Source organism: Rhinopithecus roxellana, chromosome 13 (genome assembly GCF_007565055.1).
Source record: "Rhinopithecus roxellana isolate Shanxi Qingling chromosome 13, ASM756505v1, whole genome shotgun sequence".
Lineage (NCBI taxonomy): Eukaryota > Metazoa > Chordata > Mammalia > Primates > Cercopithecidae > Rhinopithecus > Rhinopithecus roxellana.
In genome coordinates this window covers 58,117,600-58,131,687 of record NC_044561.1, presented here as the reverse complement: position 1 = coordinate 58,131,687, position 14,088 = coordinate 58,117,600, and the positions used below count along the sequence as shown (strand labels likewise).

Here is a 14,088-nt window from a genome sequence, read left to right as displayed (position 1 = left end):
TCCCCACCTCCCCTGGTATTAGTGCTAGGGAGCTCTGTCCAGTTGAAACACGTCAGCCAGGCATGGTGGCTCACGTGTGTAATCCCACCACTTTGGGGGGCCGTGGTGGGCGGATCGCCTGATGTCAGGAGTTTGAGACCAGCCTGGCCAACATGGAGAAACCCCATCTCCACTGCAAATACAAAAATTAGCTGGGCGTGGTGGTGCATGCCTGTAATTCCAGCTACTCAACAGGCTGAGGCAGGAGAATCACTTGAACTTGGGAGGTGGACGTTGCAGTGAACTGAGATCACACCACTGCACTCCAGCCTGGGCAACACAGTGAGGGTCCCTCTCAAAAAAAAAAAAAAAAAAAAAAGCACATTTCTAGGCCAGACAACCCTTGGCCAATACTGTCTCCTCAAGGACTATTCCTCAAGTGGCTTCCAGAAGAGGTGAAAAAGAAAAACTCATCTGTCCTAGCCCCAGAAAGATCAGGCCTGGGACCTGTCTGTGTCTGTCCTGACTTGTGTCCTGTCTGCTCTGTGTCAGAGAAGTGGGGACCTGATTCCTGTTCTGCCTCCTCACCAATTTCTGCTGGTGTCACCGCCATCATCGTACAAAGATGGAGAAGACAAGAGAAAGCGATGAAACTCCATTCTTTTTTTTTTTTTTTTTTTTTTTTGAGGCGGAGTCTCACTCTGTCGCCCGGACTGGAGTGCAGTGGCCGGATCTCAGCTCACTGCAAGCTCCGCCTCCCGGGTTTACGCCATTCTCCTGCCTCAGTCTCCCGAGGAGCTGGGACTACAGGCACCCGCCACCACGCCCGGCTAGTTTTTGTATTTTTTTTTTTAGTAGAGACGGGGTTTCACCGTGTTAGCCAGGATGGTCTCGATCTCCTGACCTCGTGATCTGCCATTTCTTAATTCTTTTAACAGGAACCCAGATTAAGGTTTCTATATATTAAAGCCAGCAAGCTTGTTTCTCAGAAAGTGAGTTAGTTCAAGGTACATACCTTGGTCACGCAATGGGAAAATCTGCAATGAGACAAAAGAAGATGCCGTGAGGATTAGATCAATTCTGCTGCACCCCTTACACAGATCTGTTAGTCTCCTGATGATTTCACAAAACTACTTGTGAAACAGTGGTGAGTCAAGGTCAAAGGCCAAACATTCTAGCATAGAGGACATGTGTGGAAAAGACAAAAGCTTTTCCCACAGAATTTCTCTGAAGGTGATTTAACTTGGTAAATGCACAAGGCCTAATCCAAGGAGAAAAATTGGTTTGGAGGAAAATCCCTCTGCAATACAGTTGATGATGGATGCTGTCCTTCAAAAACATCCTAGTGTGTCATGTATCAGATGAAAAGAAACTCAGACCGAACTCCATCCTCACAAAGAGAATTGTGTATGTTGTACATAATGTGCCTTGTCATATTTTTATATCAAAATTAACTGAGAAGGAAAGAAATCAGGTGAGGGAAATAATGTACACAGTAGCCCATTTCTAACACAAAGTGTCTTGTACCGGTTAGGTCAGCAAAGGACAGAAGAAATAGGATATGCCAGGCTCCTGCTTGGAAGGGCAATGCCTGCTTATTGGCCCCACCTCCTCCCCGCTTCGTTGCCCTCACTTCAACCAAAGAAGATTAAGATGAAAGTTTACTAGACTGCAAAATAGCTCGCTTTGTCTGCTTCTTATCAGCCTGCCCAGCGACAGCTGACCAGGACGGCAATGCATTGTGGGCTGCAACAAAATGCAGTAAGACAACCCTAGAAAAATACCTAAAGCCTCTCCCCAAAAATCAATAGGCAACACCTGGAAAGATTGTGACCCCATAATACTCAGCCTATGAGGAACCAGGGGAGGGGCCTGCACACTAGGGGATAAATTCCTTGTGGAAACTGTGCTGGGTGTGTCTGCCCATAAGATACCGCATCTTGAAACACTGTGTCATTAAAAGTCTCACTTTCGGCCCGGCCGGGGGTGGCTCATGCCTGTAATCCCCAGCACTTTGGGAAGCTGAGGTGGGCAGATTACTGAGGGTCAGGAGTTCCGAGACCAGCCTGGCTAACATGCTGAAAACACCATCTTCTACTAAGAATACAAAAATTAGCTAGGCATGGGACACATGCCTGTAATCCAGCTACTCAGGAGGCTGAGGCAGGAGAATTCATTGAGCCCAGGAGATAGAGCCGAGATTGCACCACTGCACTGCAGCCTGCCAACTGAACTAGACTCTTCTTAAAAAAAAAAAAGAAAAAAGAAAAAGAAAAAAAGGAAAGAAATCTCACTTTTTCTATTTTTCAGCTCCTGAGTCCATTCTTTGGGTTTGGACTAGTGAGTTTGTTTCTCACATCAGAAAACCATCATTTTCTCAGAAGACAAAGAAAGGTGGTCTTACCTGAGATGATATCAACATCCTCATCATCCTCATCATTATCATCATTTTCCCAATCACCAATTTCACTTGGCGGTAGGCGTATTAAATTCAGATTGTCCTCAGAAGAACCTGGAAGGCCACAGAGGAAAGATCAGTGCCCTGGGTGTTTGTGACTGTGAGTCACTCAGGGAGCTTTGCTGGATGTGGTATATGGAGGTGGTTGATTAACAAGCATGGACTGAGTTGATGCTGTACTATTCCCCTGAGTGGAAGAGGGATGGCAGAGAAGGGGAGAAAGAAAGACATGAGACATGGAGGCCTTGGCCTTGTGCTAGAGGCATCAGGGAGCAACACAAAACAGTCTACCCCAAATGGATCTAAAATGCACACTGAGGGTCAATGGAAGAGTGCCTTCCTCCCTCTCAAATGTTTTGAAAGTCTTCTAAACAAACAGCATTTTCTTAATGTATTCAAGACCATGGCAGTACACTAGGATCCAATTATGATGGTACTATATTTAGCATCTGTTTTAAAGGATTAATTACTTAATTTATTGGTGAAGTGGATTCAATTTCACCCAAATTACTCTACTCTACTGATCACACACTCTTTTTTTTTTTTTTTTTTTTTTTGAGACAGAGTCTTGCTCTGTCCCCCAGGCTGAAATGCAGGAGTGTGATCTCAGCTCACTGCAAGCTCCGCTTGCCCAGTTCACACCATTCTCCTGCCTCAGCCTCCTGAGTAGCTGGAACTACAGGCACCCAACACCAGGCCTGGCTAATTTTTTTGTATTTTTAGTAGAGACACAGTTTCACCATGTTAGCCAGGATGGTCTCAATCTCCTGACCTCATCATCCACTCACCTCGGCCTCCCAAAGTGCTGGGATTACAGGCATGAGCCACCGCGCCCAGCTGATCACAATTTCTTTTTCATAGAGGTCGTTCAAAAATTAAATATTAAAATGCTACAATTAAAAATAGTCAGCCAGGCACGGTGGCTCATGCCTGTAATCCCAGCACTTTGGGAGGCCGAGGAGGGCGGATCACAAGGTCAGGAGATTGAGACCATCCTGGTTAACATGGTGAAACCCCGTCTCTACTAAAAATACAAAAAATTAGCCGGATGTGGTGGCGGGTGCCTGTGGTCCCAGCTACTCGGGAAGCTGAGGCAGGAGAATGGTGTGAACCCAGGAGGCGGAGCTTGCAGTGAGCCGAGATCGCACCACTGTACTCCAGTCTGGGCGACAGAGCAAGACTCCATCTCAAAAAAAAAAAAAAAAAAAAAATAGTCATGATTTCCTCCTTGTAAGTCTTCTTCTGGAACCAGGGTGTGTGCACACAACCTTTTGGACCCCTGCGATCAAGGGCTTCAGCAGCTCTGTGTCACTCTCCCTGAGGAGATTCCCTAAAGATCAAGCTTCATTCAAACAGGCCAAGCACCCAGAGCCTGCGCAACCTATACCAGTGAAGCTGAGAGATGTGACTCTGAACACTTTCTGCCATGAGGATAAGTTTCCAGGTTCAAATATACATGATCTACTGAAATGAGAAAATGTATACCAATAGAAATGAAGAAATTCATGAAAAAATGTCCATGAGTACGGGGGTGATTTTTGGTTAACTAGCTTACATAGTATTTTTTTGATGCCTATTCATTCAGATATACAAAATACTGGTATACGATACCACAAATTTGGCCAGGCATAGTGGCTCATGCCTGTAATCCCAGCACTTTGGGAGGCTGAGGTGGGTGGATCATGAGGTCAAGAGAACAAGACCATCCTGGCCAACATGGCAAAACCACATCTCTACTAAAAAGACAAAAATTAGCTGGATGCGGTGGCACGCACCTGTTGTCCCAGCTACTTGGGAGGATAAGGCAGGAGAATCACTTGAATCTGGGAGGCACAGGTGGCAGTGTGCGGAGATCACATCACTGCACCCCAGTATGGTGACAGAGTGACTCCATCTCAAAAAAAAAAAAAAGAAAGAAAACACAAATCTATCTCAGTCATGTTAAATCTAGCTAATCAGCTGTCAAAATAAAGACTCAAGTAAAGATCATACAAATAAGTTGAAAGGCTTCCTGTATTCATGGATAGGAAGAGTAAACTTGACTAACACACAATACTACACACATGATCTACAGACTCACAACAACTGCTATCAAACTGGCAACAGACATCTGTGCAGAAATGGAAACATTAATCCTAAGACTTTAAGGAATTTTTATATGCCTCAAATAACCATGGTAACATTGAAAAAGAATAGTGTTGGAGGAAACACATTCATGAGATTGAAATCTATAAAAAACAGAGAAACTGAGACAGCATGCTTCTAGCATGGGGGCACCCATAAGTATCACAGATATAGAATCGAGAGACCAGAATTAAATGCACACATACAGAGTCAGCTGATCTTCAACAGAGGTGCCAAGAATACCCAATGGGGAAAGGAAAGTCTCTTCCACAAATGACGGTAAAACTGCACATTCTCATTCAAATGAAGAAATGGAATGCTGACAGTGTGCTCACGGTTGTGCTTCTCCCTCCATTTCCAAGACATTGGAGCTTCTGCAGTGAACCCAGAGTGAATTTTCATTCTGTCCTCCACGCCCAGGGAGATGTCTTGATACCAGAGGTAAAACAGCAAGGACAGACAAATGAATGTGCTGCCATGAAACCTAACAGTTCATAAGGTGAGGATCCATTTATCCTAAGCATCCGGGCACACCGCAGAAGAATTTTATATCCAAGATTAAGTAACTGCCTGTGACAGAACTGCATCCCAAACCAAAGGCTCTGAGATTTTACAGTGGCACAGACAGAAAAGAGCAGTTGTTCTCAGAAAAATCATCTTTAAATAATAAAGCAAGAAGAGGTGATCGAAAACACAGGATACTCAAAAGTCCATAAACATAGTACTTCTCACCATGATGACATTAAACTCTGAAAATAACAAACGCGGCTTATATTTACTTTTCCTTTTTCTCTTTCTACAGCCTCCCTCAGCCTCCCAAGCAGCAGGTATAACATGAAGGTTCCTGGAAATGTTGTTTTATTAGATCCCATCTGAAGTCCTGTTGCCTACCTGGAAAGGTATCCTCTTCGGTGCTGAGATTCTACAGGATCCACTCTTTAGAGCCACCAACATCAGGATAAGTCAGTGAGAAGTGCACTCACTTCTCCTACTCCAGGTGAAGACACACTGGCTCACAAACAATCTCCTGGTTGGTCCTCTGGGTTCACACACATTTCTACAGCCCCTCTGCTCATAGTTGTACACTTGCAAAATCATTTCCTCTCACCACACCCCCAAGATTTTTAACAGAAACCCAGATTAAGGTTTCTATATATTAAAGCCAGCAAGGTTGTTTCTCAGAAAGTGAGTTAGTTCAAGGTACGTACCCTGGACAAGTGATGGTAAAATCTGCAATGAGACAAAAGAAGATGCCATGAGGATTAGATCAATTCTGCTGCACCCTTTACACAGATCTGTTAGTCTCCTGATGATTTCACAAAACTACTTTTGAAACAGTGGTTGAGTCCATGTCAAAGACAAAACATTCTAGCATAGAGGACATGTGTGGAAAAGACAAGAGCTTTTCCCACAGAATTTCTTTGAAGTTGATTTAGATTGGCAAGCGCACATGCCTAATTCAAAGAGGAAAACTGGTGTGGAGGAAAATGCCTCTGCATTACAGTTGATGATATATGTTGTGATTTAAAAACATCCTAGCACGTCATGTATGAGATGGGAAGACATTCCCGCTGAACTCCACCCCAAGAAGGACTATTATGTATGTTGTACATAATGGGCCTCATCTTACATCAGAATTAATTGAGAAGGAAAGAAATCAGGTGAAGGAAATAATGCATCCAGTGGTCTGTTTGGTGTTGTTGTTGTTTGTCTTTTTGAGATGGAGTCTAGCTTTATCACCAGGCTGGAGTGCAGTGGTGCGATCTCAGCTCACTGCAACCTCCACCTCCCAGGTTCAAGCTATTCTCCTGCCTCAGCCTCCCGAGTAGCTGGGATTACAGGCGTGTGCCACCACACCCAGCTAATTTCTGTATTTTTAGTGGAGATGGGGTTTCACCATGTTGGCCAGGATGGTCTCGATCTCCTGATCTTGTGATCTGCCCACCTTGGCCTCCCAAAGTGCTGGGATTACAGGCGTGAGCCACCACACCCGGACACAGCAGTCGATTTTTTTTTTTTTTTTTTTTTTGAGACGGAGTCTCGTTCTGTTGCCCAGGCTGGAGTGCAGTGGCACGATCTCGGTTCACTGCAAGCTCCACCTCCCGGGTTCACGCCATTCTCCTGTCTCAGCCTCCCGAGTAGCTGGGACTACAGGCGCCCGTGACCACACCTGGCTAATTTTTTGTTTTAGTAGAGACAGGGTTTCACCATGTTAGCCAGGATGGTCTCGATCTCCTGACCTCGTGATCTGCCCGCCTCGGCCTCCCAAAGTGCTGGGATTACAAGCGTGAGCCACAGCGCCCAGCCACACAGTAAGACAAAGTGCCTTGAACCTGTTTAGGTCAGCAAAGGACAGAAGAAATCCTAGGCTCCTGGTTGGATGGGCAATGCCTGCTTGTTGGGTCCCCCTTCCACCCCGCTTAGTTGTCCTCACTTTAACAAATAAGTTTAGTCTAAGTTGAAAGTTCACTAGCCTGCAGAATAGCTCACTTTGTCTATTCTTATCAGCCTACCCAGCTACTTAGGTCATAAGTCAAATACTTGAAGAGCCCCTGAGCTGACTAGGATGGCAACGCATGTGGCTTCAACAAAATGCAGTAAGACAACAATAAAAAGAATACCTAGGCCGGGCGCGGTGGCTCAAGCCTGTGATCCCAGCACTTTGGGAGGTCGAGACGGGCAGATCACGAGGTCAGGAGATCGAGACCATCCTGGCTAACACGGTGAAACCCCGTCTCTACTAAAAATACAAAAAACTAGCCGGGCGAGGTGGCGGGCGCCTGTAGTCCCAGCTACTCGGGAGGTTGAGGCAGGAGAATGGCGTAAACCCGGGAGGCGGAGCTTGCAGTGAGCTGAGATCCGGCCACTGCACTGCAGCCTGGGTGACAGAGCGAGACTCTGTCTCAAAAAAAAAAAAAAAAAATACCTAAAGCCCCTACACATCAGTCAATATGTGACACCCGGGAAGATTGTGACCTCATAGTACTCAGCCTATGAGGAACCAGGGGAGGGACCTGCACACTAGGGGATAAATTGGTGGTTGAAACTCTTCTGGGTGGGACCGGGTGTGGTAGCTCACGCATGTAATCCTAGCACTTTGGGAGGCTGAGGCAGGCAGATCACTTGAGGTCAGGAGTTCAAAACCAGCCTGGCCAACATGGTAAAACCCCTGTGTCTACTGAAACTATAAAAAATTAGCTGGGTGTGGTGGCAAGTGCCTGTAATCTCAGCCACTCAGGAGGCTGAGGCAGGAGAACTGCTTGAACCCAGGAGGTAGAGGTTGTGGTGAGCCAGCATCATGCCACTGCATTCCAGCCTGAGCGACAGAGCAAAACTCCGTCTCAAAAAAAAAGAAAAAAAAAAAAAAGAAACTGTTCTGGGTGTGTCTGCCCTCAGACACCCAATGTTGCAAGACCACCATTAAAAGTCTCGCTTTCTCTGTTCTGCGGGCCTGAGTTCATTCTTTGGATTTGGATGGGTGAGTTTGTTTCTCACATCAGGAAAGCAACATTTCCTCAGAAGGCAAAGAAAGGGTGTCTTACCTGGACATCATCAATGTGTTTCTCACTTGGTGTTAGAGATTTTAAACTCAGGCTGTCCTCAGGGGGACCTAAAAGGACACAGAGTTAATGTCAGTGCCCTGGGGGTTGGAGACTGTGAGTCCCTCAGGGAGCTTTGCTGGATGCGGCATATGGAGCGCGGGACTGAAGATTCTGACACCATCTCAGAGAAACAACTATGTTCAAGTAGTGAGCATGAGGGAGTCTCACCAGATACCTCGCATCTTAGTCAGTGCCTGGACCTAATAAGGCTCTTGCATTCCCAAGTTCCAGAAGATATTAACCAATCAAAACTCAAGGCTTTGATGTTTGCTGTCACATAGAAAGGAAAAACTGGTCTTCTGGGAAAGGTAATCATTAAAATCAGAGCAAGGAAAAAAATGGTTACAAAATGGTTAAAAAAAAAAAATGTTTACAGCACACAAAGCCCATGGACACTAATTGTCTCACCTCTATCTTATTAAAATACAAAAGGAACAAGTCAGACTTCTACACATATTTCCTTTGGTTCTGACTTCCTCACCCTGTTCCTAGGTTCCAAAGCAACAGGTGTCACCCAACTGCTCCCAGAGATCCTCCTAGAGTATCATTCTCCACCTGCAGGTCTGCCTCACTGCAGCTGCCCTCATGGACGGTGTCCACTGGCCAATCATTAGAAACAAAAACTCCACAAGAAGTTATTCCAGAGAGCAACTCGCCCACCCTCCTACTCCAGGTGAGGCCACACTGGGTTACACGAGATCACTCTGTCCTTCCCTCGGTGTTGTCAGACTATCCCTGGGCTCTGGGGAGTCAGAGGTCTCTAGAAAGGCATTGTTCACACTTGCCAGCCTTCAAGTGAGAAAGAAGAACTGAAGGAACGACCTTTCAACTTTTTCCTTCCACTGGCCCATTATAGGTCTCACCTCCAATCTCATAGCCCTGAGATTCCCACTTTGACACGCATGCTTTGAGCTAGAGGAGTTCAACAATCGGCCCCTCAGTCAGGCTCACAGCAGATGGGAAAGAGCGTTCTGTCAGGCCATTGCACGGCGGCTGTTGTGATGAGGTTTTTGTTTTTGTTGTTTTCAATGTTGTGAGATGGAGGTTCACTCTTGCTGCCCAGGCTGGAGTACAATGGCATGAACTCGGCTCACTGCAACCTCCGCCTCCCGGGTTCAGGCGATTCTCCTGCCTCAGTCTCCTGAGTAGCTGGGATGACAGACATGCAACACCATACATGGCTAATTTTTGCATTTTTAGTAGAGATGGGGTTTTACCATGTTGGCCAGCCTGGTCTCTAACTCCTGACCTCAGGTGATCCACCTGCCCTGGCCTTCTAAAGTGCTGGAATTACAGGTGTGAGCCACCATGCCCAGTCCTGAACTTTTAATTGTAAATATTTAAATGTATTGAAATATGAGGAGGCAGCCAGGCGCGGTGGCTCAAGCCTGTAATCCCAGCACTTTGGGAGGCTGAGATGGGCGGATCACGAGGTCAGGATTTCGAGACCATCCTGGCTAACACGATGAAACCCCGTCTCTACTAAAAAATACAAAAAACTAGCCGGGCGAGGTGGCGGGCGCCTGTAGTCCCAGCTACTCCAGAGGCTAAGGCAGGAGAATGGCGGGAACCCGGGAGGCGGAGCTTGCAATGAGCTGAGATCTGGCCACTGCACTCCAGCCTGGGCGACAGAGCAAGACTCCATCTCTAAAAAAAAAAAAAAAAAGAAGAAGAAGAAATACGAGGAGGCACATATATGACTGACAACCACAATAGATGACACAGGAGACCCAGACATGAGGAAGACATGACCCCCTCCCCTGGTGTTTTCTTGCAAATTGGTTTACAGCTGTGCTGCTACCATACATTTATGGTTACTTCCTGGGCATGTGCACAAGGGCCAGTCACTGTGTGGGGCTGGGGAGATGACAATGAGGACAACATCCAGGTCCAGAGGCAGGCCAGCAGGGGGCGCATGTGCACACAGGGGAAGAGCGTGGCCCTGCACTCCCTGTCTAGACAGCATCAGAGAAGCAAAAGCCGAGGGGCAGGGGCACCTCACTGTCCTCAGGAGCTCAACCTCATCTCCAGGGACCCTGACTCAGAAGCTGGGGCAGGCTCCAGGATTGATGTAGGGCTCAACAGGCTGGACAGGCTGAGACGGGAACATTTCCACACCTGCGCTAGATCCCAGCCCAGGGCTGACCTAGAACTCACCCCAGGGATGTGTTCACTACAGTGCCCATGGGGCCTAACATGTTCTCCCCAGGACTGAGCTCTGGGGTAAGGACTAATGAGGAAGACACAGTCACTGCCCTGGCAGGAAACATCATAGCCAGGGTTCCTCTATCCACCCTGTGGGAAGACACAACACAGATAGAGTTTGACACTGAAGATTCCAAACCTTCTACAAAATAAGTGGAAACTGATGTGTTGTGGATTCCACAGAACAGTTGCAAGGATGAGCTGGACTCTGGAATCAGTCCCCATCCCTTTGCTGGCTCCTGGTGCACTGGAACTTGTGTCCCTCCCCACCTCCCCTGGTATTAGTGCTAGGGAGCTCTGTCCAGTTGAAACACGTCAGCCAGGCATGGTGGCTCACGTGTGTAATCCCACCACTTTGGGAGGCCGTGGTGGGCGGATCGCCTGATGTCAGGAGTTTGAGACCAGCCTGGCCAACATGGAGAAACCCCATCTCTACTGCAAATACAAAAATTAGCTGGGCGTGGTGGTGCATGCCTGTAATTCCAGCTACTCAACAGGCTGAGGCAGGAGAATCACTTGAACTTGGGAGGTGGACGTTGCAGTGAACTGAGATCACACCACTGCACTCCAGCCTGGGCAACACAGTGAGGGTCCCTCTCAAAAAAAAAAAAAAAAAAGCACATTTCTAGGCCAGACAACCCTTGGACAATACTGTCTCCTCAAGGACTATTCCTCAAGTGGCTTCCAGAAGAGGTGAAAAAGAAAAACTCATCTGTCCTAGCCCCAGAAAGATCAGGCCTGGGACCTGTCTGTGTCTGTCCTGACTTGTGTCCTGTCTGCTCTGTGTCAGAGAAGTGGGGACCTGATTCCTGTTCTGCCTCCTCACCAATTTCTGCTGGTGTCACCGCCATCATCGCACAAAGATGGAGAAGACAAGAGAAAGCGATGAAACTCCATTCTTTTTTTTTTGAGGCGGAGTCTCGCTCTGTCGCCCGGACTGGAGTGCAGTGGCCGGATCTCAGCTCACTGCAAGCTCCGCCTCCCGGGTTTACGCCATTCTCCTGCCTCAGCCTCCCGAGGAGCTGGGACTACAGGCACCCGCCACCTTGCCCGGCTAGTTTTTGTGTTTTTTTTTTTAGTAGAGACGGGGTTTCACCGTGTTAGCCAGGATGGTCTCGATTTCCTGACCTCGTGATCTGCCCATCTCGGCCTCCCAAAGTGCTGGGATTACAGGCTTGAGCCACCGTGCCTGGCCAACCCCCAATATTTTTAACAGGAACCCAGATTAAGGTTTCTATATATTAAAGCCAGCAAGCTTGTTTCTCAGAAAGTGAGTTAGTTCAAGGTACATACCTTGGTCACGCAATGGGAAAATCTGCAATGAGACAAAAGAAGATGCCGTGAGGATTAGATCAATTCTGCTGCACCCCTTACACAGATCTGTTAGTCTCCTGATGATTTCACAAAACTACTTGTGAAACAGTGGTGAGTCAAGGTCAAAGGCCAAACATTCTAGCATAGAGGACATGTGTGGAAAAGACAAAAGCTTTTCCCACAGAATTTCTCTGAAGGTGATTTAACTTGGTAAATGCACAAGGCCTAATCCAAGGAGAAAAATTGGTTTGGAGGAAAATCCCTCTGCAATACAGTTGATGATGGATGCTGTCCTTCAAAAACATCCTAGTGTGTCATGTATCAGATGAAAAGAAACTCAGACCGAACTCCATCCTCACAAAGAGAATTGTGTATGTTGTACATAATGTGCCTTGTCATATTTTTATATCAAAATTAACTGAGAAGGAAAGAAATCAGGTGAGGGAAATAATGTACACAGTAGCCCATTTCTAACACAAAGTGTCTTGTACCGGTTAGGTCAACAAAGGACAGAAGAAATAGGATATGCCAGGCTCCTGCTTGGAAGGGCAATGCCTGCTTATTGGCCCCACCGCCTCCCCGCTTCGTTGCCCTCACTTCAACCAAAGAAGATTAAGATGAAAGTTTACTAGACTGCAAAATAGCTCGCTTTGTCTGTTCTTATCAGCCTGCCCAGCGACAGCTGACCAGGACGGCAATGCATTGTGGGCTGCAACAAAATGCAGTAAGACAACCCTAGAAAAATACCTAAAGCCTCTCCCCAAAAATCAATAGGCAACACCTGGAAAGATTGTGACCCCATAATACTCAGCCTATGAGGAACCAGGGGAGGGGCCTGCACACTAGGGGATAAATTCCTTGTGGAAACTGTGCTGGGTGTGTCTGCCCATAAGATACCGCATCTTGAAACACTGTCATTAAAAGTCTCACTTTCGGCCAGGCGGGGTGGCTCATGCCTGTAATCCCAGCACTTTGGGAAGCTGAGGTGGGCAGATTACTGAGGTCAGGAGTTCGAGACCAGCCTGGCTAACATGCTGAAACACCATCTCTACTAAGAATACAAAAATTAGCTAGGCATGGGGACACATGCCTGTAATCCCAGCTACTCAGGAGGCTGAGGCAGGAGAATTCATTGAGCCCAGGAGATAGAGCCGAGATTGCACCACTGCACTGCAGCCTGGCCAACTGAACTAGACTCTTTCTTAAAAAAAAAAGAAAAAGAAAAAGAAAAAAAAGGAAAGAAAATCTCACTTTTTCTATTTTTCAGCTCCCTGAGTCCATTCTTTGGGTTTGGACTAGTGAGTTTGTTTCTCACATCAGAAAACCATCATTTCCTCAGAAGACAAAGAAAGGTGGTCTTACCTGGATGATATCAACATCCTCATCATCCTCATCATTATCATCATTTTCCCAATCACCAGTTTCACTTGGCGGTAGGCGTATTAAATTCAGATTGTCCTCAGAAGAACCTGGAAGGCCACAGAGGAAAGATCAGTGCCCTGGGTGTTTGTGACTGTGAGTCACTCAGGGAGCTTTGCTGGATGTGGTATATGGAGGTGGTTGATTAACAAGCATGGACTGAGTTGATGCTGTACTATTCCCCTGAGTGGAAGAGGGATGGCAGAGAAGGGGAGAAAGAAAGACATGAGACATGGAGGCCTTGGCCTTGTGCTAGAGGCATCAGGGAGCAACACAAAACAGTCTACCCCAAATGGATCTAAAATGCACACTGAGGGTCAATGGAAGAGTGCCTTCCTCCCTCTCAAATGTTTTGAAAGTCTTCTAAACAAACAGCATTTTCTTAATGTATTCAAGACCATGGCAGTACACTAGGATCCAATTATGATGGTACTATATTTAGCATCTGTTTTAAAGGATTAATTACTTAATTTATTGGTGAAGTGGATTCAATTTCACCCAAATTACTCTACTGATCACACACTCTTTTTTTTTTTTTCTTTTTTTTTTGAGACAGAGTCTTGCTCTGTCCCCCAGGCTGAAATGCAGGAGCGTGATCTCAGCTCACTGCAAGCTCCGCTTGCCCAGTTCACACCATTCTCCTGCCTCAGCCTCCTGAGTAGCTGGAACTACAGGCACCCACCACCAGGCCTGGCTAATTTTTTTGTATTTTTAGTAGAGACACAGTTTCACCATGTTAGCCAGGATGGTCTCAATCTCCTGACCTCATCATCCACTCACCTCGGCCTCCCAAAGTGCTGGGATTACAGGCATGAGCCACCGCGCCCAGCTGATCACAATTTCTTTTTCATAGAGGTCGTTCAAAAATTAAATATTAAAATGCTACAATTAAAAATAGTCAGCCAGGCACGCTGGCTCATGCCTGTAATCCCAGCACTTTGGGAGGCCGAGGAGGGCGGATCACAAGGTCAGGAGATTGAGACCATC

At 46.7% G+C, this 14,088-nt stretch overlaps 1 protein-coding gene across 18 annotated transcripts in view; it reads right to left on the bottom strand.

Annotated features, from left to right (window-relative positions):
- Positions 1–14,088, bottom strand: part of DRICH1 (aspartate rich 1) — a 67,781-nt gene that overhangs the window by 22,254 nt on the left and 31,439 nt on the right. For 14 of the 18 annotated variants that reach the window (XM_030914815.1, XM_030914816.1, XM_030914814.1 and 11 more), the window contains 4 exons: positions 13,045–13,151; positions 11,662–11,683; positions 8,104–8,171; positions 5,770–5,791 (listed from right to left, as the gene is read on the bottom strand). In XM_030914815.1, the coding sequence (XP_030770675.1) occupies positions 5,770–5,791; positions 8,104–8,171; positions 11,662–11,683; positions 13,045–13,151 (219 nt within the window). The other 4 variants (XM_030914821.1, XM_030914823.1, XM_030914822.1 and 1 more) reach the window with 4 other exon arrangements.